The sequence below is a fragment of the Candida oxycetoniae genome, assembly GCF_023343755.2.
Source record: "Candida oxycetoniae strain CBS 10844 chromosome Unknown scaffold11, whole genome shotgun sequence".
NCBI classification, from domain to species: Eukaryota; Fungi; Ascomycota; class Pichiomycetes; order Serinales; family Debaryomycetaceae; genus Lodderomyces; species Lodderomyces oxycetoniae.
In genome coordinates this window covers 79,696-106,387 of record NW_026055485.1, presented here as the reverse complement: position 1 = coordinate 106,387, position 26,692 = coordinate 79,696, and the positions used below count along the sequence as shown (strand labels likewise).

The window sequence follows — 26,692 nt, the reverse complement described above, 5'->3', positions numbered from 1 at the left end:
CCAAAAAAACTGATATAGGACCTTCTCTCCAATTATATATATTTATCTGAGCCATTTTCTAAGCCTGCAGGTTTTCTTTTTTGTGGGGAAAAAGCGCCTAATGCATCCTTGATATAATTAAAACCTTCTCAACAACGACTCCAACCAAATCTTTTAACATAACTCCTCCTCGTTCCGGTATATGTTAAAAATAGGCCCATGCATGAGAAATATGTCACCCCAAAGCTGTGGCCCCAAAAATACCAACCGTGAAATGCCACCCCAAAGCCGTGGCCTCAAGAATACCAACCGTGAAATGCCGCCCCAAAGCAGTGGCCCCAAAAATACCAACCGCGAAATACTACTCCGAAACTTCCATTTTGTAGCGCCCAATTTTCCCATCGGGGTTGAGATTATCATACGATCAAGACTTCATCTGCACAATTTAAAAAAAAAAAAAAGAAAAAGAAAAAAAGAAAGCATATCTTGAAAGAAAAGAACACACTTTGAAACATACCTTCCCAGTAATAGAATCTTCGGTATTCGGAGTTTTTGGGGAAAGAAAAAAAAAAAATCAAGAATTATGATAGAAGGAACACTTGTAGAAGCGATGTGCCGTGAACCGTAAAACCGTGATCATATGAATTTTTTTGGCATATTCTCATTAAAGCTTCTGCGGGTATATCGCCTCAAAATCTTTTTGATACACTTGGTTAGACAATAAACATTGTTTGAATGATACGTCATGAGTATATAGCTTCACAAAAAATTCGGTAGCACCCCGCACAGTTTTACAATAAGAGTATACAATAGTATACAATAAGAGTGTCACAATGTGAGAACACAAGTAGAGTATCTTTGATTACTCAATTTTAGGTCTAATTTACTTTTACATTGTAGTTTTCGCTTTTTTCTCCACTATCAACACTATCGAGCAGAGCGAGATAGTGTTGAAACATAGCAGCAACATCATCAACACTATCGAGCAGAGCGAGATAGTGGAGCAGCAACACCTTTTCCACTATCAACACTATCGAGCAGATTTAAGCTCATTCTGTTCGGTTCTAGCTGTCTATCCTCTATTTCTCGCTCTGCTCGATAGTGGAGCAGCACACTAGCTGTCACCGACACTATTAATCAATGTTTCCAATTGCTGTTTGAATTTACCCTTTTCTTTTCTACACACTACACACTACACACTTCACACTACACACTACACACTACACACTACACACTACACACTACACATTACACACTACATACTAATCTCTGTTTATTACTCACTATACACTACTGCTCTTCTCTACTGCTCCTCAATTTATGTCTATCCTCTATTTATGTCTATCCTCTATTTATATATTCTTGTTCTTAATATCGGAATATAGATTTGTGGAATGCTTGATGTTCTCCCACAATATAACTTATTCGCAGATTGTAAAACTGGCGATAAGGCAAACAAATATGGCAAAGTTTTCTCCTATTAAACTTAAAGTGTAGTACTGGTCCTGACCAGCTGACTTATCTTGTCATGAGGAGATTATCTCTCTGATTGAGATATAGAGAATATATCCTTATTGCTGACATTCAACTTGGACAGTTTAAGGGTAACACTATCGAGCAGAGCGAGATAGTGGAGCACACTAGCTGCCACCGACTCTTGCCCTTTTGTATTTGATTTTTTTGCTAAAATGATGAAAGTTCAGTAACAACAACAGTAACAGAGCTGTCCATTAAGCAATGGCCAGAGACCATCTAGTCTTTAATCTCTTCAATGTTCTACTTTAATCTCTTCAATGTTCTACTTTAATCTCTTCAATATTCTACTTTAATCTCTTCAATATTTTAGTTTCTTTTACTCTTTCAAATTGAGCAAAGCGAGATAGCGGAGCAACACTTGGTACCTTGATACCTTTGCACCCCCGGCTCCGCTAGTCTCTCATTAAGCTTATCACTCAACCAGTTGATCAAATGACACCCGCTTTTTCAAAGAGCATAGAGCAAGCAAATTGCACTTTTTTTCATTAGACAAAACTGCTACATCGGATACTATCTACTAGCAGAGCCAAAAGAGACGCTAGTAACTACTCTATATAGTCTAATCTCGCTTTCAACTAGCGTTGCCCCAGGCACCACTAGTCTTCTCTACTTTACCCTTTCCTTTAATTTTCTCTACTCTACTCTCTCCTTTAACCTTCTCTCCTCTAATCTCCCCTACTCTAAACCCCCCTACTCTAACACTCTCCTCTAATTCCCCCTACTATAACTCTCTCCTCTCTCTTTTAGTCTCTAGTCTCTTCCGCATTTGTGGCTCCTCCAGTTGAGCTTTTGTCGATCAAGAGGGAAAAAAAATTTCGTTATACTTTAATCGGGTATTTGAAAGCTCTCCCAATTAGCACAGTATCTTCAAATGTGGGTCTCGAAAGTGACCGTTTACTCCAGCATAATACGTAACGATGCAGGCTCCTGATCAAGGCCAACAGCTTCAGAAATTTACCGCTGTCAATGTATACAATTTTCTCCACGATGAAGAGCAGCAGCAGCAGCAACAGCAGCAGCATAACCAGCATAACCACCATCAACAGGATAATACAAAACAGCCAATACCGAAACTAACAAATAAGCATACCACATTAAAACACTTGAATCCAAAGAGAAAGAAGCGAGTTATTACAAGTAGAGCCTGTGATGCTTGTGCTATAAGGAAAGTAAAATGTGACCCAAATACACCTTGCACCCATTGTGTTACCAATGGACTATCTTGTACCAGAAATAGAGAACGAAAAAAATCGGGCCCAAAGACTTTAACCAAAAAGACATTGGATTCGATAAATAACTTGAGTGAAGTTATTGATTTTAATGCTCAGCAGCATAATGCGGGGAATACCTTCACATCAATGCTGCGACCAATGTCAAGAACATACACTTCGCCGAGCCCTGGCCTTATAGAAGATGATTCTAACCATACATCGAGTAATGGATACGTTTCAACGACATCAATAGCTCAGTCACAGTCACAGATATCTGCCACAACAAGTATAAACTCAACAAACCATCATTTGCATTCAGGAGACGCAACTGACATCCACTCTAATGCTGCTGCACTTCCCGGTTTTCAGCAGAGGCTACCGCTACCATCTGCAACATCGGTAGATGATTACTTAGTGACACCATACCACTTGATTGAAAATATTAAGCTAATTGGAGACGAGCCAGCTATATATGAGCTTGTTAGACCACTCACTGTCCACTCTATAGTGGCAAACCATCAAAAACTTGTTGACTTTTTATTGGCAAACTATCCAAACACGTCCACACCTTCTGGGAATCTGCATTTTCAAGAAATTAATTTGATCGCACATCATGAGGATTCATTATACATAAGCACCTTGTTGATTATCCTAACTTTGAACCAAATTGTAGCAGAGATATTGATCAAGTTAAAGAAGCAAAAGTTTAAGGATTTCTTACGTTATCCAAAGAAATTCTTGATGTTTCGACCTTTCAAGAACTTTAAAAATTTGTGCCATTTCAAGGTATTGGAAATAATCACTTTAATTGAAAAAAACTTTATTGTGCCCCCAATTATACCTAGAAGACGAGCAACTACCCTTAACGGGGACAATACCAATTTGTCCACCCATTGGAACCAATATCAAGTTTACTACAATTTATCGTTGTCCAATATGCACTTGTGTAACTACTATCACATTTTGAACTTAACAAACACGCTAAACCCAACAAGCTCCATGGAAAACTCATACGGAAACGAGGCTCAGGAGCATCAAAAGATTATTTACTTACATCGCGCAATAACCTTTTTTCAATTGATTAATTTGAGAGAGGACGACTCTTTGGTTCCATTTCGAGAGTTGTATGATTTGTTGTACTCATCCGAAAGGTACTATATTGTTTACAGCTCTTTCAACTATAACATCAATATAATAAGAAACAATGACATTGTGTTGCGACTAAAATCGGGTAAGTTTGAAGGACTCGGGTATCTACATTTTTTGATGAGGATAGTCGACGATTACAACATGATAGATGTACTATGTCGAAAATCCAACTTCAATGCTGTCATAGATTTTGATAAACCTCAAACTGGGTACTACCAATTGAAAGCAACTATATTTTCTTTGCAACCCACTGAATCATTGCATGAGCTACTTCGCGATATTTTACTCTTTAAAATTTTATTGATCAAGCCGTTGGATTTTGAGCAGAGCAAAATTGAGATTATCAATATTGTAAACTCTTTATGTAACCTGTTGGAGAGAGCCGATTCCGATGTGTTCAAGGTGCAACTTTCGAATTATCAATTGCTTCAGCCCTTGTTGCATGTTCTCAAGATTTTCCTTGAGATTAAGCAAGTGGAGGTAAGACTTCATATTCCTATAAATTTCCAGGACCAGGAGTTACTAATAAGGTATAGTGAGCTTTTGGTTTTGCATTTCCCATTCTTCAACAATATCAATAAACTCATAAGGGCTCATAAAATATTGAATAGCTTATTTTTGATTTTAAGCGATGCCAAAAAGGATGAGAATATGCTTCAAGATATATCTCAACAATCCAACACGCCAATTCAGGCGCAGCAAAGTCAAACAGATAATGCACCCCCCACGACCATCAACAACGACAACGATGACAACAACGACAACAACACATCAATGGTACCCCCCTTACATACAGGAATTACACCTACTCACGATCAATTCCCAAGTTTCACTAATTTGTCTCGCATTCAACTGCAACAACGTATTGCATCTCAAATTAATATCAGTGAACTATTACGAGTTTTTGACGATTCCAAATTAGAAAGCTCTGAGAAGGGCGTAGTACACCCAGTAGCGACTCTACAATATAAAGCTGATGACGAGGAAGAAGACGGGGAGGAAGACGGGGAGGAAGACGAGAAAGAGCAAGAGCAAGAATTTTTCAGCATTGTGCCCAAGCATGAGCACGGTCACAAGTTTGCAAATACACGCATGCCACAAAATAATGAACATACGCCTTCTCCAGCAAGTCAAACAATCAATTATCACAAAAATCCAAATTTGTCAATTAGCGAAAGTACAAAGAGCTTTTTATCGTTGCTAAATGCAGCTACTTTTGCTGAGACCAGTCAACAATTCGAAGTTTCTGGTACTGGAACCGGTATTGACACTAGCACTGGTACTGGTACTGGTACTGGTGCTGGTGCTGGTGCTGGTACTGGTGCTGGTACTGACACTGACAACACGGCGACTAACGACACCAACCTTTTTACTTCAAGTGCCATTGCAGTCAGTGCAGGCAGAAATAATATGACTAATCCTAGCTTTCTCAATTTATTCCAGTTTAATAATACACCTTCCAACTCATGAGTGGTAAAAATCTAGAGTGAAAAGAAACAAAAGAATGAAAGAAAACAAAGAAATAATGAAAATCAATCGGATGAAGATGTTCTTTCTTATCTATCAAAAGTTGAAGGTTTTAAATCTTCTTTTTAAAACTCCGTAAATGTACAAAAGTTTTCTTCTCTTTTCTTATTGCATAAAATTGGCTATGTGGGAATCATAAAGTAAGTTCTCTCTACCACCCGGGAAGCTATGGCAAACTGTCCAAGTACTGGCTTAAATCTTTATATTTGTGCCCAAAGGAAGTTTCTGCTAAAACAAAAGTAGAATTAGCCTCTTCATCACTTGAAGAATCATTCTGATTTATTTCATTTTCAGCGGTCAGTACTGCTATCCCGGGTATAGTTTTGATTTCAATGGCGTGTTTTGAGATAATGTGATTGGAACGTATACTAATACTTTCGGAGTCGTCAGTTAGATATGCATTCAAATTCAAGGAACTTGAAGAGCTTGTAATTCGAGATAATCCATAGTCAAAACTACCCTTCCGCTCAGATATATAATTATTTGATGGTTTTTCCTTATTCGTTGTTGTCCCACCAATGAATAAAGAGGGCGGTTCCATCAAATCGAGCGCATCAGATCCCTTGCTACTCTCGTGTTTGTTTGTGGAAGCCAAGGATTTTATAGTTGGTTGTTCTGCTACCTTTGAATTTTTACTTTGTTGTGCTTCAAAAAATCGTCTGCTCGGGCTAAATACAGTACCAGACTGTGCAATATTAGTGGAAGGCGAACTTTCACCAATTACGGTAAAGAACTCGTTAACTGGTGTCAAAGATTGAACGCTGTTACTAGGTGTGACCACCGTTGGCGAAAGCGCCTTTGAATAAGAAGCAGATGACTTTTGTATTGGAGGACGAAATGGCAAGTTATCCTTAGTGGCGGTTTTGTTGTTTGTTATCAGCAGAAGGTTCAATGGCTGCGGCAAATGCTTGGGCTTTGGTTGTTTAGTGTTGTTGTTGTTGTTGTTGTTGTTGTTGTTGCTGCTGCTGCTGCTGTCGTTGTTGTTGTTGCTGAAATCTGAAAAGAGATTTATAGTAGGTGGCTCATCATCATCTTCTTCACTTTCAAGACTACCTAGAGACGACGAGTCATCCAAATATGAATCCAATAGGTCATCAACATGCTCCAAGTCGTTGTAATCTTTTGATACAATCAAGTGGACATTACTAGTTGCTGAAGGTGGACTTTTGGGCAATTGTGGTTTCACTGTGGTCTCTAATGAAGATTTGGTAAAGAATTTTCGTATTCGAGATGGCAACGATACGGTATTCTCAGTCTTTTGCAATTCATCCTTGCAATCTGCATTTTTGAAAACAGCCTTGTTAAAATTAAAAAATTTCTCCCTCTCGAGCTGGGTTAGGTCAAATGTAGTAAACGGGTGATTTTTGATTTGGTGTAATGTAATTCTCTCGTTGGGGTCCTTTTTTAGCATTAGTTTTACCAATTGTTTGAATTGAGCCAATTCTTCAATATCTTCCTCAGTCACCCTTGAAGTATGATTGATTCTTGGAAACTTTAGTTCAGTTTCAACTATATTTTTACATATATCAAACTCATTTATCCCAGTAAATGGTAAAGTGTTAAACATCAAACAATACATAGTCACCCCTAGGCTCCATATATCAATTCTATAATCGATTTTTATTTGATTAACCAGATGATTTTTGTTTGTGATTATTGACATTCGATTTCTAACAAACTGACATAACTCGGGGGCATAAAACGCAGGGGTCCCCATGATTTTTGCTAGTTCTTTTGAATCGTTTACATTATTTTCAAGAAGCAAACTCACACCAAAGTCAGATATTTTGATAATATTATTTTCGTCTATTAACAAATTCAGCGGTTTTAAATCGCGATGTATTATATGTTTGTAGTCATGCAAGTATTCCAAGCCATTCAAAATTTCCCTTAGGATTTTGTTCAAGTTTAACGGTTGTCGAAGCTTGTGCTTTGAGTATTTTTCATAGTAGTGGTTATAATGTTTCCAGTCGACTTCGCCATACTTGCAATACTCCAAAACCAACAATATCTTGTCGAATTTCAAATCGTCAATCACGGTATAAAGCTTTACAATATTTGGATGGTTGCACTGTTTCAATATTTCAATCTCCTTTTTGATCTTGCTTACGTTGCTAATGTATGATTTTGTAATTAGTTTTGCTTTATCGATGCGATTAATTGTTTTTATCGCAACAAACAGGCTATTGTTACAAGGAGATGAATTCAATGGCGAGGCCTTAAAAGTGGTCCCATTGATTGTTCCTTTTTCATAATTGACTACTTCACCTAAAAGCACCTTGCCGTACTGACCTCTTCCTATCTTTTTAATAATTCGGTATCTACCATTGATAATCTTCTTTCTTGTTTTTGGATCTATTTCAATCTCTAGTTTGGTACAATCCATACTTTCAAAATTTTCAACAGTCTGGTATAAAACACTAGCTTTAAGGCTCCCGTCATTTGCCAGAGCCCTGCGTCTGCCACTTGCCTGCCTCCTGGTAGACTTGGTAATGCACTTGTACCTATAAATGACTTATACTCGCTTAAAAAGGGTCACCTAAAGCGCTCCCCTTTTCAATCAGAAAAAAAAAAAATCAACACATGGTAGCGCTTCCATCCTCATCAATCTACATAGGTGAGTATTCAGAGAAGAAGAAGAATAGAATAGGGGGGGGGGGGGGGGGGAAAAANAGAATAGGTTGCTATTAGGTTCTGCTCCACTCGATAGACAGGGGGAAGAAGACAAGAGACATTGTGTCTAATTAAAAAAAAGGTTTTGTTTTCTGTGACTCATTTAGTTTCTTTATCCATCTCTTCGTTTTCTTCGTTCATCTCCTTAATGATCTTATCTTCCTCTTCTGTTAGACCCGTTATATCTGGGGGAATTTCATACATTTGCACCGAGGGAGCGTGGTTTAGGAATCGTATTTGTTCCATAATTTCCTGTTTGACACTTTCGAGGTACTTTCTACTATTTTTGTTATCCATTCTTCCTTCTAGTTGTGGATGTAACGAGAAATCGGGACCAAACCAATCATAAGTTGGTAAATAGTTTGGAATCTTGTGATCTAATGTGACATCGTTTAAAACGGAAGTTTCGTAGCACCATAACCTGCTCACATTTCTTGGGGTGTACCCACCACCGCCCAAAACTAGCATTGGAATTCCAAAGCTTTTAATAAAATTAACACATTCGCCATGTGCTCTGATATTCAAGTTGAAGCAGCCCAATCTATCGTAGCCCAAAGAGTCGGCCCCACACTGTTGCACTATACACGTTGGCTGAAACTTTGTGATGAGTGGTTCCATAATCAGCTTGAATAAGCGTACATAACTTTCATCATCGATTCCATCTCGCAAGGGGACATTTATTGCAAAATTGCGACCTTTGCCAATCCCAATTTCGTCAACCGAGCCTGTACCTGGGAAAAACTCTCCATTGTATTTGTGAAAACTCACAGTCATAACGCGGTCAGTCGTATAAAACGCCTCCTGCACTCCATCTCCATGATGTAGGTCAATATCAATATACATTACTCGTGGGTGGACTCGTAGTAGATTGATAATGCTCAAAACTATATCGTTGACATAACAAAACCCACTAGGCTCGAATTTTTTGGCATGGTGTAAACCACCAGACCAGTTGATGGCAATATCAGACATCCCACTAATCAACTTTCTCGTGGCATCTAACGATGCGCCTGCGTAAATCGCCAGGTAATCATACATTCCGTCGAATATGGGACAATCGTCACCAATATTGAACTGTGCCAAAGTCTGGTCATCTAAGGTCTTGCATGTTTCCGGAGTTATTGATTGTAAAAAATTTATATAGTCTTCGGAATGAAACTGTAGTAGCTCGTCTTTGGTGGCTTTCCTCGGAGTGTACAAATCCATCTTCTCGTAAAGTTTATACAGTATTACCAAATGATCAGTCAACATTAGCCTAAAAGGTTTCATAGGATGTAGTGCTCCATAATGATATCGACTCACTTCGGGATTATAGTGATATGAGACATTAACCGTTGATGTTTTATTAGGATGATATAAGGGTATATGGTTTTCAGTCACTTTATCCACAGTAAATGTATCCGTAACACTAGTCAAAACCGTCATATCTCACCTCTACACACCCTTCTATCCAACAAACTACAACAAACGACAACAAAGCCAGCCTTCTTTATGATGACAATGGACCTTTCCAATATCGATGGCCGAGGAGAGGGAGGAGGGTTGAAAAATTCAGTGTCGCGAAATTTCGCGATACTGAAAAATTTCGACAAAAAACGACAAATCCATTTCGCCACTTTTCAAAGCCAACAACCGATTGGGTTTATAGAAGGATTGATTCAAGTGGTGGTGCTCTTTTATACACGGATACACATTATATCTTTCCCACATTGGTATGTCGAGTTCTGCTGGTTTCGATAGACACATTACTATTTTTTCACCCGAGGGGCGTCTATACCAAGTTGAGTATGCTTTTAAAGCGATCAATTCATCGAATATCACATCGTTGGGAGTTACTGGTCAAGATTCGGCAGTTATTATATCACAGCGCAAAATCCCTGATAAGTTGTTAGATGCAAAGACGATTTCGTATATCTTCAAGATAACCCCAAGTATAGGCATGGTTGCCACCGGGTCGATTGCTGATGCCAGAGCACAAGCAATGAGAGCAAGAAGTGAAGCAACGGAATTTAGATACAAATATGGTTACGAAATGCCAGTAGAGGGTTTGAGTAAAAGAATGGCCAATATCTCACAATTGTATACTCAAAGAGCCTATATGAGACCATTGGGTGTTGCATTGACCTTTGTACAAGTTGATTTTGAAGATGAAGGTAGAGGGCCTCAGGTTTTCAAATGTGATCCTGCAGGGTACTACACAAAGATGAAGGCAGTTGCAACGGGTCCTAAACAGCAAGAAGCAACCACGTATTTGGAAAAGAAGTTCAAAAAAATGGACGTGGTAAAGGGCGATTGGAAAGAAACCGTTGAATTTGCAATTATTGCATTGAGCTCAGTATTGGGGACTGATTTTCGAAAAAATGATATTGAGATTGGTGTTGCCACAGAAGGAGAGTTTAGAATCTTGAGTCCCGACGAAATAGATGAGAGACTCGTTTCAATTGCAGAGCAAGATTAAAAATTATATATATATAAATACAAACATACGTCTACTTTTACTTTTTTTTACTTCTTTACTTCTTTACTTCTTTACTTCTTTACTTCTTTACTTCTTTACTTCTTTGCTTCTTTGCTTCTTTACTTCTATTCTTCTTTGCTTCTTTACTTCTTTTTCACTTCTTTTCTTTTTATTCTACCAGATATATGGAATGAACATGTAAGGACACGCTTCCAAATACTTATCCCAGTCTTTTCCGTACTTTTTCTCGCATTTTCTTTGATCTCTATATGCTCTGTGAATCAATACGATTAAAAAGAATAAGGGGAAAAACCATGGAAGTAACGAAGCTCCACCGCACATCAAGGCCCATGTTAATGTTTGAATATAATCAGCAGTGTAATGCATCTTTCTAGCATATACATACCAACCATCAGTCAACAAAACAGATCCGTTTTCGCACTTGATATATTTTGGATTGACTATATCAGAATATGGCAAATATGGGAAAGTTTTGCGCAAGCCACCGATTCCAGCCATGGTTCTTCTAAAACTATTCTTTTGACGATTACCCGTGTCGAAAAAATAGTATGCCACTGTAATTAAAATAAATAAAAACACATTGTAAGCCGTTGACCAATTATACTCGCTTCTGTCATGGTAAGCGAGGTACAAGGTACACTGGCAATAAGTGAATGGAACACCGGCAATATTCCAAAACAACAACATGAATCCAAACTTTTCGTAAGCCATATCCCAAGTGGGCACAATCAACTCTTCGCCTTTAGCACAAGCGTTTGCATAGAGCCAATGTGCATATAATAAGAATAATGCTTGGGTACTCACGCTGCCATCATTCTCATATTGTTTAAAACACAATCCCAAGCTCAAAAAGAATAAAATAAACCAAGGTATACGAACCTCGAAAAACATTTTCAAGTCGAGGTATTTACCTATTCTCGGATTCAACGGAGCCCCAACAAACATGTCGTAAATATGATTTCCTGTCATTCTGTGATAATCACCAGTCTTTAAAAGACAAACAAGGTAAATCACAATCGATGCAACTATACCGTAAAATATAGCAACCGTCATGATCCTACCGAAATTATCCAACATATAGTAAATTGGTAAAATATCGGTAAAATGCAAAAAGAGGGCCAACACAATACTTGTATAAAATGACCAAATGGCATTACAAAAATAAGGCAATTGTTTACCTCCTAAATGGGTCAATGGTTGTCCCTTTGTCCAAACACCGGGCAAACTAAGATAAAAAATACCCTGCAATAATATAAACCCCGTGAAAAAGGACCAAGTTGCAAAAGTGGGCAACCCATTCAACTTGAATAATTCCCATATCAAGATCAAGAAATACCACCATGATTGACCTTCAGCAGGCCAGGCTAATTTTCCATAGTAAAATTCAGCACTTATCCACATATACCACATCAACAAGGGGAATCCAATAATCATTGCTAATGCCCCATATGGACCACCAAACTCCCATTCAATTTCATCCTTGGCAAGATAACCCTTGCGAACAACAGAGGTTGAGGTTGAGGTTGAGGTTGAGGTTGAGGTTGAGGTTGAGTTATCTGATTTTGAACTCTTCTTCATTTGAAAAGAACTGCCAAACTATGCAAGATAAAAACAAAAATTGGTTAAAAGCTGCAATGACTGAAATAGTGACAATAGTTGCGGCGTATATGAGCCCCCCACAACGATGATGTATCACCTCAAACGTCTTTTAAAAGAAATAATACAAGTAATATTTTTTTTTCTACTCTGCTTTGCTTTGCTTTGTATTTTTATTTTCCATTAGCCGAGACAAAGTTTATTTAACGAAAAGGAATACCAAAACCAAAATCATTAAACGAGGTGTAAACGGGGAGAAGATGAACAGGACTGGTTTGAGGAGAGATGAGAGGTGGAAGGGAGGGAGGGGGGGAGCTGGGAGGTCACACGGGCTTAATTATTCTTGGGGAAACAGGATAGGGCGACTAGCAATATGGGTTCAGGCAAATGAGCCGGATAAGATCTCTCTTTACACCATTTGCTTTATTGTATATTTAGTCTTGTTATCATGATATCACAAGAGTTAGTTACTTGTGTGTGTGTGTGTTTTTTTTTGTTTTTTTTTCATGAGAAGGAGATGAATTCCAACTCTAGAGACTCGTCATTCTCGGTATCTTCAATCTCTCCTTTATATCTATTTCTTTCCCATATTTTTCTTAATTTTTGTAGCTGATCTGATGCCATTAATGAGCTTCCATTGCCCAATTTAACCAATGCTCTATAATACAATTCTAATTTCTCGAAATCCTCTTCATTATTGCTTATTCTCAGACAGTGTCGAAATACTGTTTGTGCCATCATCGCTCTTGCATCAAATAAGGTTTTTGAAACGTAAAAATTATCCAGCTCAATATATATGTCGTCACTGGTGTTGTCACTGGTGTTGTCACTGTTGTTGTCACTGTCGTCGTGACTGTCGTCGTGACTAATATTCTTTGCCAGTTTCCTCTTGATGAAAAACATCGATAACATCACTTTCATTTTCAACTCTTTTAAAAGTGGATGGTGTTTGGGTAGTTTCAATAGTCCCTTAGTAGCAAACATCTTGAGACAAATGGCATCCACATGAAGTTGCTCACTCCAATCAAACCATGAATAATAAACCATTTGGTCCCCAACAAGTTCATGTCCATAACATGATGGCGGTAAACAAATCTTATCAAATTTATCGTATCGAGGATGACCAGGCGACGATTCGGGTATTTGGAAGTTTTCTTTACTTACACCTGGAACAATTTCATTCTGTTTAGCTTTATCAATAAGTGACATAATCCTGGCAATCCGATTTAATGAAATTTGGGCACTGTTGCCATTAGCTCTAACCAAGTCCAAAGATTTAGTAAATTCATCAATCAATTTAACCACATCAATGCTATATCCATTGAAAAGATTAAATTGGACGACATGTTGCTGCTGTTGCTGTTGCTGTTGCTGTTGCTGTTGCTGCTGCTGCTGTTGTTGTTGTTGTTGTTGTTGTTGTTGCTGCTGAGGCATGGTGAGTAAATTAATCCTGACCAATGCGTCATGATATTCTGCATTCTTTTCTCTATTGAAATACCCAGTTTGCATCCATAATCTACCCATATCTGAACAGTCCAATTCAGTGTCTGTTTTAATAATATCAGTAACCTCAGAAATATTCTTCTTCACATACTTCAAAGTTCCACCCAATGGGTCGTTCACCTCAGCGAGAGCTTCAATCGCAAAAAACCAAGTTTTTGCTAAAGCTAGTCCATTGGAAATGCACGCTGGTCTGTTGTTACACGATTTTGATGTTATCTTAGTATACTTCATCAAAAGATCTTTAACTCTACCTAGGTGGATTTTCCAAGAAGAAGCCTTATTCTGTTCGTTTGTAGTTTCATTGTTCTGGAAATAAGCCATTGCCGTAAAACTCGAGGTTAAAACCAAAACAGTTAGCAACAATTTTTCAATATCATTCGCCATGAGTCCGGTATTATTGTTATTGGTATTTGTACTTGCCTCACCATTCTCCTGAGAGAATGCCTCACTTAACAATTTCAAACAAAGAGAGGTATATTTTGCCCTATTTTGTTCATGGACCAACTTCCTTGTTTGAATGAACTGGAAAGTAGCACTACTCGATAACAACGAGGTTAACAAGTATGCACACCCTTGCAGATACCTCAATAGTATCCTCATAACATCATTGCTCTCTATACTCTGAGCAAAAGGATATACATGGAATGATAATTCCAGGTTAGTTAGTTTATTCAAATATGCCTCATGTGGTCCAGTCAAGTCAAAGCCCTTAAATGTGGAATCAATCAATTCCCTATTCGTCTTAATAACTTGTTCTTCATGTTGCGAATTATTCTGAGCATACAACAATTCCCCATCATATTCATCTGCAATATTCTGCCCCGTAGAGAAATCATTGTTTTGTAACCCATCCATGAAATGAGTATGATTTGAGCTTCGATAAACATGACCCATATCAAACATTTTAAAAGAATCATGGACTAGCAAGCTAGCATCATCGAATAAATTCCTGACGTCATCAGGAGCAACGTCCCCCCAATTCTCATCATTGAAAAAGTCAACCTCGGCAGCAGGTGACAAAACGTCGGCAATTTTATATTTCTTACACGCATGATGTCCATTGGCAGCAGCAGCAGTAGCAGCAGCCAGTGACTTCTCTTCTTCTTCTTCTTCTTCTTCTTCCGTTAAAGTACCATTTTCCATCGTTACCACTGTTGCTTCTTCTGGGGAACGTTGTTTCTGGTGGTTTATATTTGGATGCGCTCGTATAAAGTTAGGTGAAGACCGAATATCACTATTATTACCTTGGTAAAACCTATAACTCATCTGTTGCAGCAGCAGCAGCGGTTGCAGTTGAATATGTTGTTGAATCTGTTGTTGTTGTTGTTGCTGTTGTTGTTGTTGGAGCCGTAGTTGATGTTGTTGGGGTTGGGGACATAAAGGAGGGGATTGATGATGCAAAAGTGGTGTAGACTCTCGTCGTAAAAGTCCATTATTCATAGTACTCGGTAGTTGCAAAGCTAGATTCTTATTTTCTTTTAGTTTCTCTGTCTGTACATCAACCTCGACTCCTCGCATACCTTCCATTACAATCACATCTTGTCTTCCTCCTCCTCCTCCTTCTCCTCCTCCTCCCATCCCCATCCCCGTTCCCATTCCTAAAATCCCAATCATACCCCTATCCGGCTCATTAATAAACTTGAATTTCGGCTGAATATCAGCTGGATATACACAGCTCTTGTTTAATCGAGTACAGTTCAAACAATGTGGTTTGGCCTCATCACATTTGATTTTCCGACGCTTACATTCCTTACATCCTCCTCGACTGTATTTTCTTTTCTTAATCACCCTCTTGTTCCCATTTCTTGTAGCCGATGGCTGTGCCAATGGTGAACCCATCAATACCGCCGTTACACGATTATCTAGCTTAATTTTTCAGTAGTACAAGTTACGAATATAAAACTCCGGTTTCTTTTTTTTTTTTTTTTCATTCCTCTTCTCTTTCTGCATTCGGTATCAATTCCGCTTTCCTTAGAACGAGTTACTTCTTATTTTGATGTACATATGGATAATATATATATCTATGTATATATATATATATATATTTATTTAAAAGCAACAAAGTAGTCTCCCTTACAAGTTAGGTTTATCACCAATCAATTTGATAGCGGCATTGTTTATAGCAATAGTACCTCTATCAACAACATGAGTTTGGAAAATAACATTTTCGCCATCTTTCCATGCCAAAACTCTAAGTGTCTCACCAGGGAACACAATACCAGTAAATCTAGCTTTAATTTCATCAAACATACCAAATTTATCAATCAATGCCTTGGCACTCAAACCATATGTACACATACCATGCAAGATTGGTTTGGGGAATTTCGCACCCTTGGCAAAGTTGGGGTCAATGTGTAATGGGTTACGATCACCAGACAATCTGTACAATGCTGCTAAATCCTCTGAAACTAAAATGTCAACTTGGTAATCTGGTTCTCTCTTTGGTGCAGGCCATGGATTAGTAGCAAACGATCTTCTGTCTCCATAAGTTTTATTCTCAGCTTGACAGTTTCTGATGAAATAGGTTGCTTCATTAGAGTAAACTAACTCACCAGTCTTGTTATCAACAGACTTTGATCCGTGAACAATAACAACATTTGTGCCCTTTTGTGTAGTTTGCAAAGGTTCAAACGAGGTCTTGATTTCACCTTCAGTTGGTGGTGGCCACTGATGTACCTTGATATAGTGTTCTCCATGTAACAAAAACATTGGGTTGAAATTCTTCAAATATTTAGCAAATGAATTTTGCGACTTACCTGAATTGAATGTAATCAAATGACCAAAAGTTGGAATAACTTGGAAATCTGAATCGTTTTCATAGACATACTTCAATTGCTTAGTAGTAGCACCAAGGGCAATATTGTATAAGATAACATCTCTGTCATTAAATCTCCAAACTGGATCATCTTCTTCTTCGTCTTCGTCTTCTTCATCTTCCTCGTCACCTTCATCTTCCTCCTCCTCCTCTTCTTCTTCATCTCCACCAACAGCAGCCAAGATAGCCATGGATGATTCAGTAGTCGATTTGGGGTTCTCAGTATCACTGTCGAAATCGACAATATCTTGCAAGTGATCCCTGATGAACTCAACAGTAGTATCAGCTTCTTTGGAAACAGCACCTTTAGCTCTTTGCCATCTAGTGTTACCAATCCATCCACCACCGGCTTCAAAAGTTTCACCAGTGACTGGAACATTCTCGGAACCCAAAAACACCAATAATGGAGCAACTTGATCTGCATGGTACAAATTCTTATCTTCTTCTCTGAAAATAGTTAAAGTCATGGCAGTTTCAGCATGTGGAGCAACAATATTAACCTTGATGTTATTTCTAGAACCTTCAATAGCCAATGTCTTTGATAATCCCAATATAGCTGCTTTGGCTGACGAGTAGTTGGCTTGACCAAAATTACCATATATACCTGAAGTTGAAGTGATGTTAACAATTCTACCATACTTCTTTTCAGACATAATGGGGAAAGCCAATCGACACAAGTTAAAAGTTCCCAACAAATGAACGGCTTGAACTTGATCCCATTCCTCTTTAGTCATCTTGGCAAAGGATCTGTCTCTTAATATACCTGCATTATTGACCAAAACATCAATAGTACCATAGGCCTTCAAAGCAGTTTCAATAATTGCATCAGCCTCAGTTGCGACATTGTGTTTATCAGCAGTAGCTTCTCCACCTGCTGCTTTAATTTCATCAACCGTCTTTGTGGCATCTTTGAAATCATTAACAACAACTTTTGCACCATACTTGGCAAACCATTTAGCATACTCTTTACCTAATCCGGCACCAGCACCAGTAATCAAAACCACCCTGTCTTTCAAGGACACTGTTGGAGCACCCGATACATCGTTTGATGGCAATTCTCTTGCAGCCAGAGTCAATGAAGTATAATCATTAAGCATATTTGGATGTTGATTCTTCAACAACTCTGGCTTTTTTGAATCATCGTACTCCAAAATCTCATTAAATCTTTTAGCAACCAATTCTGGAGTAAAAGATTCATCTGGTTTCACAATGATACCTCCTGATCTTTCCCATCTGATTTGTGCATAAAAACCAGCGGCAACTTCGAAAATTTTACCCGTCAATTCTTCTTGAGAACTAGACAAGTACAAAACCAAGGGGGCCACTTTTTCTGGACCCAACTTCTCCAAAATTGGTGGTGGCAATATAGATTCGGTCATTCTTGATCTTGCCAATGGAGCAATTACATTAGCCAAGATATTATACTTGCCACCTTCTTTAGCCAAAGTTTCGGCAAAACCAATCAATCCCGATTTAGCTGCTGAATAATTTGTTTGTCCGAAATTACCATATAAACCAGCAGGCGACGAAGTATTAACAATTCTACCATAACGTTGTTTCTGGAAATATGGCCAAGCTGCTTTTGTAACAGCAAAAGCACCGTTTAAATGAACATCTAGAACCAATTTAAAATCGCGTTCAGTCATCTTCTTAATTGAGGCATCTCTCAATATACCTGCATTATTGATGATCACGTGAACAGTACCGAAATTTTTCACCGCGGTTTCAACAATCTTGTCTCCATCCAAAACATTGTTATAATCGGCAACTGCAATACCGCCATTTTTCTTAATTTCGTCAACAACAACATCAGCGGCTTTCGAGTTACCGCCTTGACCGTCTAAAGCACCACCCAAGTCATTTACAACAACCTTGGCACCTCTTTTGGCAAACTCAAGAGAATAGTATTTACCTAAACCACCACCTGCACCTGTGATTATAACAACCTGACCTGTAAAATCAACCTTTGACATATTTCTTGAAAATTGATAAACTGTCCAATTGGCTTTCCTCTAACAAAAAAAAAAAAGGAAAAGAATTATTCAAGTATATGAGAGCTATAACTTGTCACACCAATACTGAAAAAAGTTACCTTACTGAAAAAAGTTACCTTGTCTTTCTTTGTAGAGAGAGACAAAAAAGATTGACTCTTGCTTATAAAGAAAAATTAAAAGGTGAAAGGGAGGTGGTTTTTATGTCAATTGCGGGTTGGCGCTATTATATATATACCCACAATTTTAACTAGTGACTAGGTGGGTCTTTTTTTTTTTTTATTAGTGCGCTTTTTTGCGGGGTGGAGACACTCCACTAAAAGGAAAAGATGGATAACGGAATTGACAAGGGAGAGTCGTGTAAATAGGGGTGAAAGAAACTAGGTAGGGGGAGAGAGAAACAACAAGGCGCTTGTGAATTGTTTTAGTGCGAATGGTGAAAAAATGATTTTAAGTTATACCGAGGAAGCAGAAAAAAGCTTAAACCTATCGACACTATCGACACTATCGACACTATCGACACTATCGAGCGAAGCGAGATAGTGGAGCAGCACGTAATAGCACTATCAACACTATCGACACTATCGACACTATCGACACTATCGACACTATCGACACTATCGACACTATCTCGCTTCGCTCGATAGTGAGGCACACTGACTACACCGGTGGTGGTACAGTGGTGTAATGGTGTGGTGATGGTGGTGATGGTGGTGATGGTGATGATGGTGGTGATGGTGATGATGGTGGTGTAGTAGTGGCAGTATAGGCATTGGTTCAATCATTATTGTCTAGCTTGTAGCATCTCGAAACATTTGACTTTACTAAGGGGGGGTGGATAATAAACTACTGACTTGTGGTTCCCCATTTGGTAGCGCTAAGGATTCTCAGGAATTCACCTCCCACCCCCCCCTTCCAATGCTTTTTTTTTTTTTTGCGAGCTCTCGGTTTAAAGGCTCTATCTCAATTGTTTGAGATTGTGTAACCGCAACCGAGCTAAAACAAGGCCATTGTGAGTATTCCAATGCAATACTTGGCAGCGGTAGTGCCAATGAGATAGCCAGTGTTGCTCCACTCGATAGTGTCGCTATACAATAGGTCAATATGTAACAACTTTTCATTTCTATAGATGCATAGTCCCTACTCACTGCTCACTACTCAATGCTCACTACTCACTACTCACTACTCACTACTCACTACTCACTACACACTAGTCTCTGCTCACTAGTCTCTTTTCTCTTTTCTCTACTTGCTACTCACTACTGTCGCTACTCTCTTCTCTGTTGCTCCACTAGCTCGCTTCGCTCCCAAGTGTCGCTTGTATAACTTTGCGCTACCGCTTGCAACTCGATACTTTTTCTATTTTTTTTTGCAGCAATAAGTAATAGCATAGCATAACATCTGAGAAATGATACATTGTAGCGAAAACTTGTAATGGATTTCAAACAGCTCCTTATTGGTAAGTTAGTTTCTTGTTAAATACAAACAAGCCAGTGTGTAAGGATACAGTAATGTCTCAGAATCCAAACAAGCCAGTGTGTAAGGATACAGTAATGTCTCAGAATACAAACAAGCCAGTGTGTAAGGATACAGTAATGTCTCAGAATCCAAACAAGCCAGTGTGTAAGGATACAGTAATGTCTCAGAATACAAACAAGCCAGTGTGTAAGGATACAGTTTGGTCACCCACTACAATAGAGATTGATTCTGAACAAGATTTTCACAAACTATTTACAATTGATCACGAGCAATTGAAAATCTTGGTAAAACAAAAATTGGGATACATCATCGATAAGGAAGAAGTCAATCTCTCTATAACGATTCCAATCAAATTGCCAACATTAACGTCAGCGCCTGCAAATGAAAATAATTTCCAAAACCTCCAATCAACATCACCAGTTCCACAAAATAATTTCCAAATCCAAGGTCTCAAAACCATTTTGAAAAAAACCTCACCAACAACTCAAATCACAATGGCATCTGGTTGCAACGAAAAGAAGAAAAAGCCAAAATGCATTTCAATCGTTACCGATGTCTCACTCATGCAAATCTCAGAAATCAAAGCAAATTCCAATCTCATTGAAAACAATGATTTTGAATCAACATATATCGATGGTGTACCTTCACTCCCTAATAATTCTTTCAATACTGAAAACACCCCTATAGTACCAATCGAAAAGAAATCTCCTGTTTTCAAAAGCGTTTTAAAGAAAACGTCACCTACTACTCAAGTAACCACAGCTGAGCAGGTCGCATCAGTAAATGCTTCCTCCTCCTCCTCCTCCTCCTCCTCCTCCTCCTCCTCCTCCTGTTCCAAAACCGCCATAACAACAACAAAGGTTGCAGAAAAATTAGCTACATTATTCACCGAGCCAGAAGTATCGAATCCAGAAGATTCAAAAAAAAGCGTAGTTTCATTATCATCATCATCATCATCATCAACAACAACAACAACACCGACCTCGATTCAATTCAATGATAATCTAACAAGATATTACCCATGTACAGAATCACTCAGCGCAGTTCCACTTTGTGATAGCCACTCTAAATTTTCCCCACGTGACAAACGAAAATCAATTGAAACCATATTGAGACATGTTAGGTCAAACTTATTGAGGGCATGGCTGACATTAAAGTCATATAAAAAATCATCAACATTATCAACAAATTCAGAGTTATTGTTCGATACAATAGGAATGGATCAAGAGGTGAAATATACATTGATGAACCCCGGCCCAAGTTATTTAAATTACGAAGCAAGTGCAGTAGGTGAAAGGAGTTATTCACAAGTAAAGTATAATGGACTATTAGGGTTTGGGTATGGCGATGAAAGTTTTGGATTTGATGGCGTAACTAAAGCAAATACTTTTGCTAATCAATGCTGTTGATATTAACCCTTTCTTTCTGATAAACCGTTCGTCACCTCCAATTGGAATCTCTTACAACAAATAAAACTGTTTACTATCATCAATATCTATTAAAAAACGTAAATGTCAAAAAATTATATAGTAATATAAATATAAAATATTAAAGTTGAAATGCTGAAAAACATAATAAAAAAAAAAAAAGGAAACTCAACAAAACTTTGTAAAAAAAAAAAATAAATAATAACAATCGCTGGAGTGAAGGTCAAAATGGGGATATATGAACATCTGGGGAAAAATGTTCATCGAGGAGGGGGGGATACTTTTGGGGAAAGTAGTGGTGGGGACGTCATATGGGAGAAAATGTTTGCTTATAAAATTTCTCTCTTTCTCTTTATATCAAAGTCTGTAATGTTCTTTTTTTTTGTATGCTTTTTTTTTTCTTTAAAAATATTTTTCACGTAGAAGAAAACTGGTAAAGGTGTGGGAACCTCCTTTAAAGAAACGACATTGGGGAAACATGTTGCTTCAAAAAGAAAAGAAAAACCCTGTTTTCATTAAACAAAACACCTTTGGTATAATGGGTAATGCAAATGGTAAAAACTTGTGACCAAGTGAGTGGGGGGGGTTTTTTTGATCACGTAGATTTTTCGTGTTGTGTAGATACTCTTTGCATCGACACGAGGAAATCTTCCAATGATCTAGAATCATGTCTTGGTTGAGGTTTTTTACCGTTACAGAAATTGTCAAATGCTTCAGATTGAGACATCAAGTAGTAAGCACCACCCATGACACAGAAAATACCAAATGACCAAACCCAAATACGCACAACGGTAACAATATCGGTCCAGTTTTGTGACCACCATCCGAATAATGTGAACATGGTAGCGATAACATCGACGATCAAAACAGCACCAGATAATTGCCATGATGGGATACTTGACCAGAAAGGACCTTGAGCTCTGGTAATGAAAATCAACCAGTTCTCAGTCAAGGAAATCTGCAAGAATAAAACACCATCCAAACCACCAAAGTTTTGGATAATACCACCCTTTGGTAAGAACATAGTAGTCAATGTAATCCAAGTACCAATAGCCAAGATCAAACCAAGGATAATGGACATACCCCATAATCTAGGAGTGTTCCATTTGACTGGTTTTGGATCATATGGAGCATTATCATAAGCAATAGCCAAAGTAGCAACATCGGCGAAAATGGCAATGAAGACAACCAAATCAATGTTTAAGGAATGATTCAAAATAGCAATCCATAAACCAAGGAAAACTTCCAAGTGCAATGACAAAGCAATACGGTAAACAACATATGAGTACATTCTGTGGAAAATTTGTCTAGATGTCTTCAAGGCATCAATAATTGCAGATAAACCAGGAGCAAGGAAAACGATATCAGCAGCAGATCTAGCAGCATCGGTGGCACCTTCAACGGCAATACCGGTATCTGCCTTCTTCAAAGATGGTGCATCATTGACACCATCACCAGTCATGGCAACAAGATATCCTCTAGATTGTAAAATTTCGACCGCATTATATTTATGTTGTGGGAACACTTCAGCGAAACCATCAGCGTTTTCAACGAAATCAGCAATTTCAGAACCAGCCATGTCACCGCCTCCAGAAAGACCCAATCTGTCAGCATCGTAAATGTTAGTACCCAAACCTAATTGACGACATGTTTCCTTAGCAATACCAACGGCATCACCAGTTAACATCTTAACTCTCAAACCTAATCTTCTAGCTTCATTAACAGTTGCAGCAGTATCATCTCTTGGAGGATCCATACATGGCATGATACCCAAAATTTCCCAGTGACCTTCACCTCTCTTTCTTGCAACACCCAAAGATCTGAAACCTCTAGAAGCAAATTCAGCAACAGTGTTTTGGTAATTTTCGTGAATATCTTCGGGGATAGGGTGGTCATCTTCAACAGTCTTCAAGACGAATAATGGAGCACCTTTAACACAAATAATTCTTTCACCTTCAGGGGACTCAACAATAGCAGTAACTTTTTTGGAAACAGGGTCGAATGGCTGGAACTCAATAACTTTGTACTTTGGCAATGCTGCTTTAGCTCTTGGGTAGTTGATCAAAGATTTCAAGAATGCTTTATCAATGGCATCCAAACCCTTCTTTTTTCTTGAAGCTGCCAAACAAGCAGTCAACATCAAGTCATCTGGTTCAACACCTTCAACGGTATATGGTTCGTGCAAAGACAATTTGTTTTTGGTCAAAGTACCAGTTTTATCTGAACACAAAATCTCGACACCAGCCAAAGATTCAATAGCGGACAATTTTTGGACAATAGCTTGCTTTTTAGCCAAGTAAGCAGCACCGACAGCCATAGTTGTGGTAACAACAGCTGGCAAACCAACAGGAACACCAATAATGGTGATAGCCAAAGTATATCTCAAAATTGGAACAATTCTGACTGTTCTGTAGAAACAAGCACACCAAACAACCAACAAGGTAATGATAACGAAAACCAACAAAGTTGTACCAATACCGTTCAAGACTTCAGTAAAGTGACCAGTACCAGAAGAAGCCTTGTTAACCAAGGCAGCAGCTCTACCAACAAAAGTGTTATCACCAGTAGCAGTAACAATCATAAATGCTTCACCAGTCTTAACAGTAGAAGAAGAGTAACAGTTATCGCCGTGTCTCTTGTCAACAGCAAGCGATTCACCAGTAATAGCTGATTGATCAACTTGCAATAAGCAATCTTCGGAAACAATTCTTCCATCAGTTGGGATAACGGTACCATCTTCCAATTGCAAGATATCACCAGGAACAACTTCATTTGCAGGGATTTCAACCAATTGACCATTTCTAACAACCAAGGCAGTGTTTGCCAAAGTCTTTTTCAATTCGTCAACAATCGAACCAGCTTGGTATTCTTGGATAAAACCAACAAAAGCATTCAATAACAACAAACCACAAATGACACCGAAATCGACCCAATCTTCCAAACCAGCGGCCAAGACAGCAGCGGCTTCCATAACGAATTGAATTGGACCAACAAAGAACATGGCGAATTTAACAACTAAATTTTCATTTTCTTCAGCCATCTGATTCAAACCATATCTTTTTCTTCTCTTGTGGACTTCGTCGTCGGATAAACCTGTTCTTGGATCTGTTTGTAACAATTCTTCAGGAACGGCTTTAAATGAAGCATTCTCATCGTGCTCTTCCTCTTCTTCATCTCCAGCACCGGGGTTGGATTGTAAATCCAAAACTAATTGATCAATGTCCTCGTCATCGTCGTCAGAGACATTCTTGTCAATTTTTTCATTAGTAGGTTGAGTAGCACTCATCTTGAACAAACAAACCTGTGTGTTGGCCTATCTTCTTTCTCCAAAAAAGTCTCTTGCGATGAGGTTTAATAAAAAGAATGGTATCAAATCAAAGTGAGAACCAAAGTGAAAAAAAAAAATTAGAGACGTTTGGGGGGGGGAGGAAAAAACCGTGAAAAAAAAAAGAAAACTAAAACAACGCCTTTTCAAGCAATTTCAAGCAAGAAGAATCAAGCAAAAAGGAAAAAGAAGTAAATTGTAATTGTAGAAAATTAATTGGGAATTCAAGATTGGTTTTATAAGGTACGGGAAAAAAGTGCGGCCTTTTTTATGGGTACAGAATAAAGTCAAAAAGAAAATAAAAACTTTGAACAATGGAAAGATAGTGGGAAAGCAAAAGAGGAAATGAGGAAATGAGGAAATGAGGAAAAATTTTGTTTTGTAGGTGGGGGGGGAGAGAGAAGAGAAGGAAGGAAAAAGAGGGAAAGAACGGGACGGCGAAGACGACGGACGAAAGCCAAAAGAAATGAGATATCCAAAAGAAATGCAGCTTGCCAATTCGATTTAGTAATGATACTGGTAAGATTCTGCCCAATGAAAAATCTTGTAGCACTGAAAAATTACACTCTTTCAGGGCTAAAGAAAGTTTGTCTCTTCTTTTTCCAATGAGTATTTTTGTTTTCACTCAATTGAGCAAATACAACTTTAGTAGTTGAATATGTATTTCTGGATGCGTTTATCGTTTAATAAATCCCTCATAATTATTTTTTTTTTTGGATTGCCGCACACGTCCTCTCAACGCTAACGCTATTTTTTTTTTTTCGGCACTTGGTTGCCATTTCAAGAGAAATTGGATTAATATAACCGTGTGACCGAATCGGTTATAAAGTAAATGGTAGACGCACGTTCCCGGAATATAGTAAACAAAACATTTTAGAATAATAGTTATAGACTGTAGAATAATATAAACATTGTAGAGCAATAGTTATAAACATTGTAGAATAATAGTTATAAACATTGTAGAATAATAAAGTTATAAACATTATTCGGATTACATTTACGGTCTCTTTTAGTATTCTGTGGTGTTAATACCTGCGATACAAGTATATACTTTGGGCAACTTCGACGATAGGATAAACCATAGTTTTTTTATCCTTTTCTTTGAATCTCAGGTCTATATTGCAGATCTGACTAAAAAAAAAAATTGATTAATTTATTACATCACTTTACAGGATGAGCCAATGAGCCAATGAGCCAATTTGCAGATGAGCCAATTTAGACTGTAGTGTCAGTTTTACACTATAGAAAAATTATGGAACGATTTTCTGTAACATATTGGTTTTTTCAAGTATATCTAGAAAATTGATGCACTCGTTTTTTGCTATACACTAGTTTTTCTTTTTTTTTGTTAGTTTGACTAAAGGTTACTTTAACCAACTTTTTAGGTTACTAATGGTTTAACTAACTTTTTAGGTTACTAATGGTTAAAGTATATTTTAATTGTTTAATGTTGTAGCCTGTGTTAAGTGTATTTGCTAATCCATAATTCTTGAAATTGACTTGTTATTGATTTTGTTGCTTTTGTTTTTCTGGCTTAGTTTTTGTGCATAAGCTTTATCTCTTTCAAGTGGCTTGCATTAGAAAACAAAGAATTAAAAACTCATGTAGTTTAGCCGTTTATTTTTACTTGCCGAGGGCAGAAACTTAATACCAACACTATCGAGCAGAGCGAGATAGAGTTGGTATTAAGTGCTGCTCCACTATCTCACTATCGATAGTGTTGATAGTGTCGATAGTGTTGCTCTCAAGTGCTGCTCTCAAGTGCTGCTCTCAAGTGCTGCTCTCAAGTGCTGCTCTCAAGTGCTGCTCTCAAGTGCTGCTCTCAAGTGCTGCTCTCAAGTGCTGCTCCACTATCTCGCTTCGCTCGATAGTGTCGATAGTGTCGATAAACCAAAATCGGTTAGAAGCGCCAGCTACCTAACTAAATGTAGGTTTTTCCCGCGCTACCGATTGACGACAATTGTTTATTATTACTTTCCTATCCCATCTCACTTATCCAAAA

At 38.1% G+C, this 26,692-nt stretch overlaps 9 protein-coding genes across 9 annotated transcripts; 3 read left to right on the top strand and 6 right to left on the bottom strand. All coding sequences in view use genetic code 12, as the record gives it.

The window, feature by feature from the left end:
• Positions 1–2,432: 2,432 nt before the first annotated feature.
• KGF56_004629 (Zn(II)2Cys6 transcription factor domain-containing protein) lies at positions 2,433–5,345 on the top strand (the record flags this gene model as incomplete). The annotated part of the gene is made up of 1 exon (XM_049326088.1): positions 2,433–5,345. The coding sequence occupies one exon, from the start codon at positions 2,433–2,435 to the stop codon at positions 5,343–5,345; it is 2,913 nt and encodes a 970-aa protein (XP_049178284.1).
• Positions 5,346–5,568: 223 nt separating this feature from the next.
• Positions 5,569–7,788, bottom strand: KGF56_004628 (serine/threonine protein kinase; the record flags this gene model as incomplete). Its single annotated transcript, XM_049326087.1, has 1 exon — positions 5,569–7,788. The coding sequence occupies one exon, from the start codon at positions 7,786–7,788 to the stop codon at positions 5,569–5,571; it is 2,220 nt and encodes a 739-aa protein (XP_049178283.1).
• Positions 7,789–8,174: 386 nt separating this feature from the next.
• On the bottom strand, positions 8,175–9,500 carry HOS2 (histone deacetylase; the record flags this gene model as incomplete). Its single annotated transcript, XM_049326086.1, has 1 exon — positions 8,175–9,500. One exon carries the CDS (start codon positions 9,498–9,500, stop codon positions 8,175–8,177), a length of 1,326 nt encoding a protein of 441 aa, XP_049178282.1.
• A 289-nt stretch (positions 9,501–9,789) lies between these two features.
• Positions 9,790–10,533, top strand: SCL1 (proteasome core particle subunit alpha 1; the record flags this gene model as incomplete). The annotated part of the gene is made up of 1 exon (XM_049326085.1): positions 9,790–10,533. One exon carries the CDS (start codon positions 9,790–9,792, stop codon positions 10,531–10,533), a length of 744 nt encoding a protein of 247 aa, XP_049178281.1.
• A 174-nt stretch (positions 10,534–10,707) lies between these two features.
• On the bottom strand, positions 10,708–12,132 carry ERG4 (delta(24(24(1)))-sterol reductase; the record flags this gene model as incomplete). The annotated part of the gene is made up of 1 exon (XM_049326084.1): positions 10,708–12,132. The coding sequence occupies one exon, from the start codon at positions 12,130–12,132 to the stop codon at positions 10,708–10,710; it is 1,425 nt and encodes a 474-aa protein (XP_049178280.1).
• A 522-nt stretch (positions 12,133–12,654) lies between these two features.
• LYS144 (Lys144p) lies at positions 12,655–15,492 on the bottom strand (the record flags this gene model as incomplete). The annotated part of the gene is made up of 1 exon (XM_049326083.1): positions 12,655–15,492. One exon carries the CDS (start codon positions 15,490–15,492, stop codon positions 12,655–12,657), a length of 2,838 nt encoding a protein of 945 aa, XP_049178279.1.
• A 234-nt stretch (positions 15,493–15,726) lies between these two features.
• On the bottom strand, positions 15,727–18,441 carry FOX2 (bifunctional hydroxyacyl-CoA dehydrogenase/enoyl-CoA hydratase; the record flags this gene model as incomplete). Its single annotated transcript, XM_049326082.1, has 1 exon — positions 15,727–18,441. The coding sequence occupies one exon, from the start codon at positions 18,439–18,441 to the stop codon at positions 15,727–15,729; it is 2,715 nt and encodes a 904-aa protein (XP_049178278.1).
• Positions 18,442–19,970: 1,529 nt separating this feature from the next.
• On the top strand, positions 19,971–21,347 carry KGF56_004622 (uncharacterized protein; the record flags this gene model as incomplete). The annotated part of the gene is made up of 1 exon (XM_049326080.1): positions 19,971–21,347. The coding sequence occupies one exon, from the start codon at positions 19,971–19,973 to the stop codon at positions 21,345–21,347; it is 1,377 nt and encodes a 458-aa protein (XP_049178277.1).
• A 613-nt stretch (positions 21,348–21,960) lies between these two features.
• On the bottom strand, positions 21,961–24,651 carry PMA1 (H(+)-exporting P2-type ATPase; the record flags this gene model as incomplete). Its single annotated transcript, XM_049326079.1, has 1 exon — positions 21,961–24,651. The coding sequence occupies one exon, from the start codon at positions 24,649–24,651 to the stop codon at positions 21,961–21,963; it is 2,691 nt and encodes an 896-aa protein (XP_049178276.1).
• Between the last annotated feature and the right edge of the window lie 2,041 nt (positions 24,652–26,692).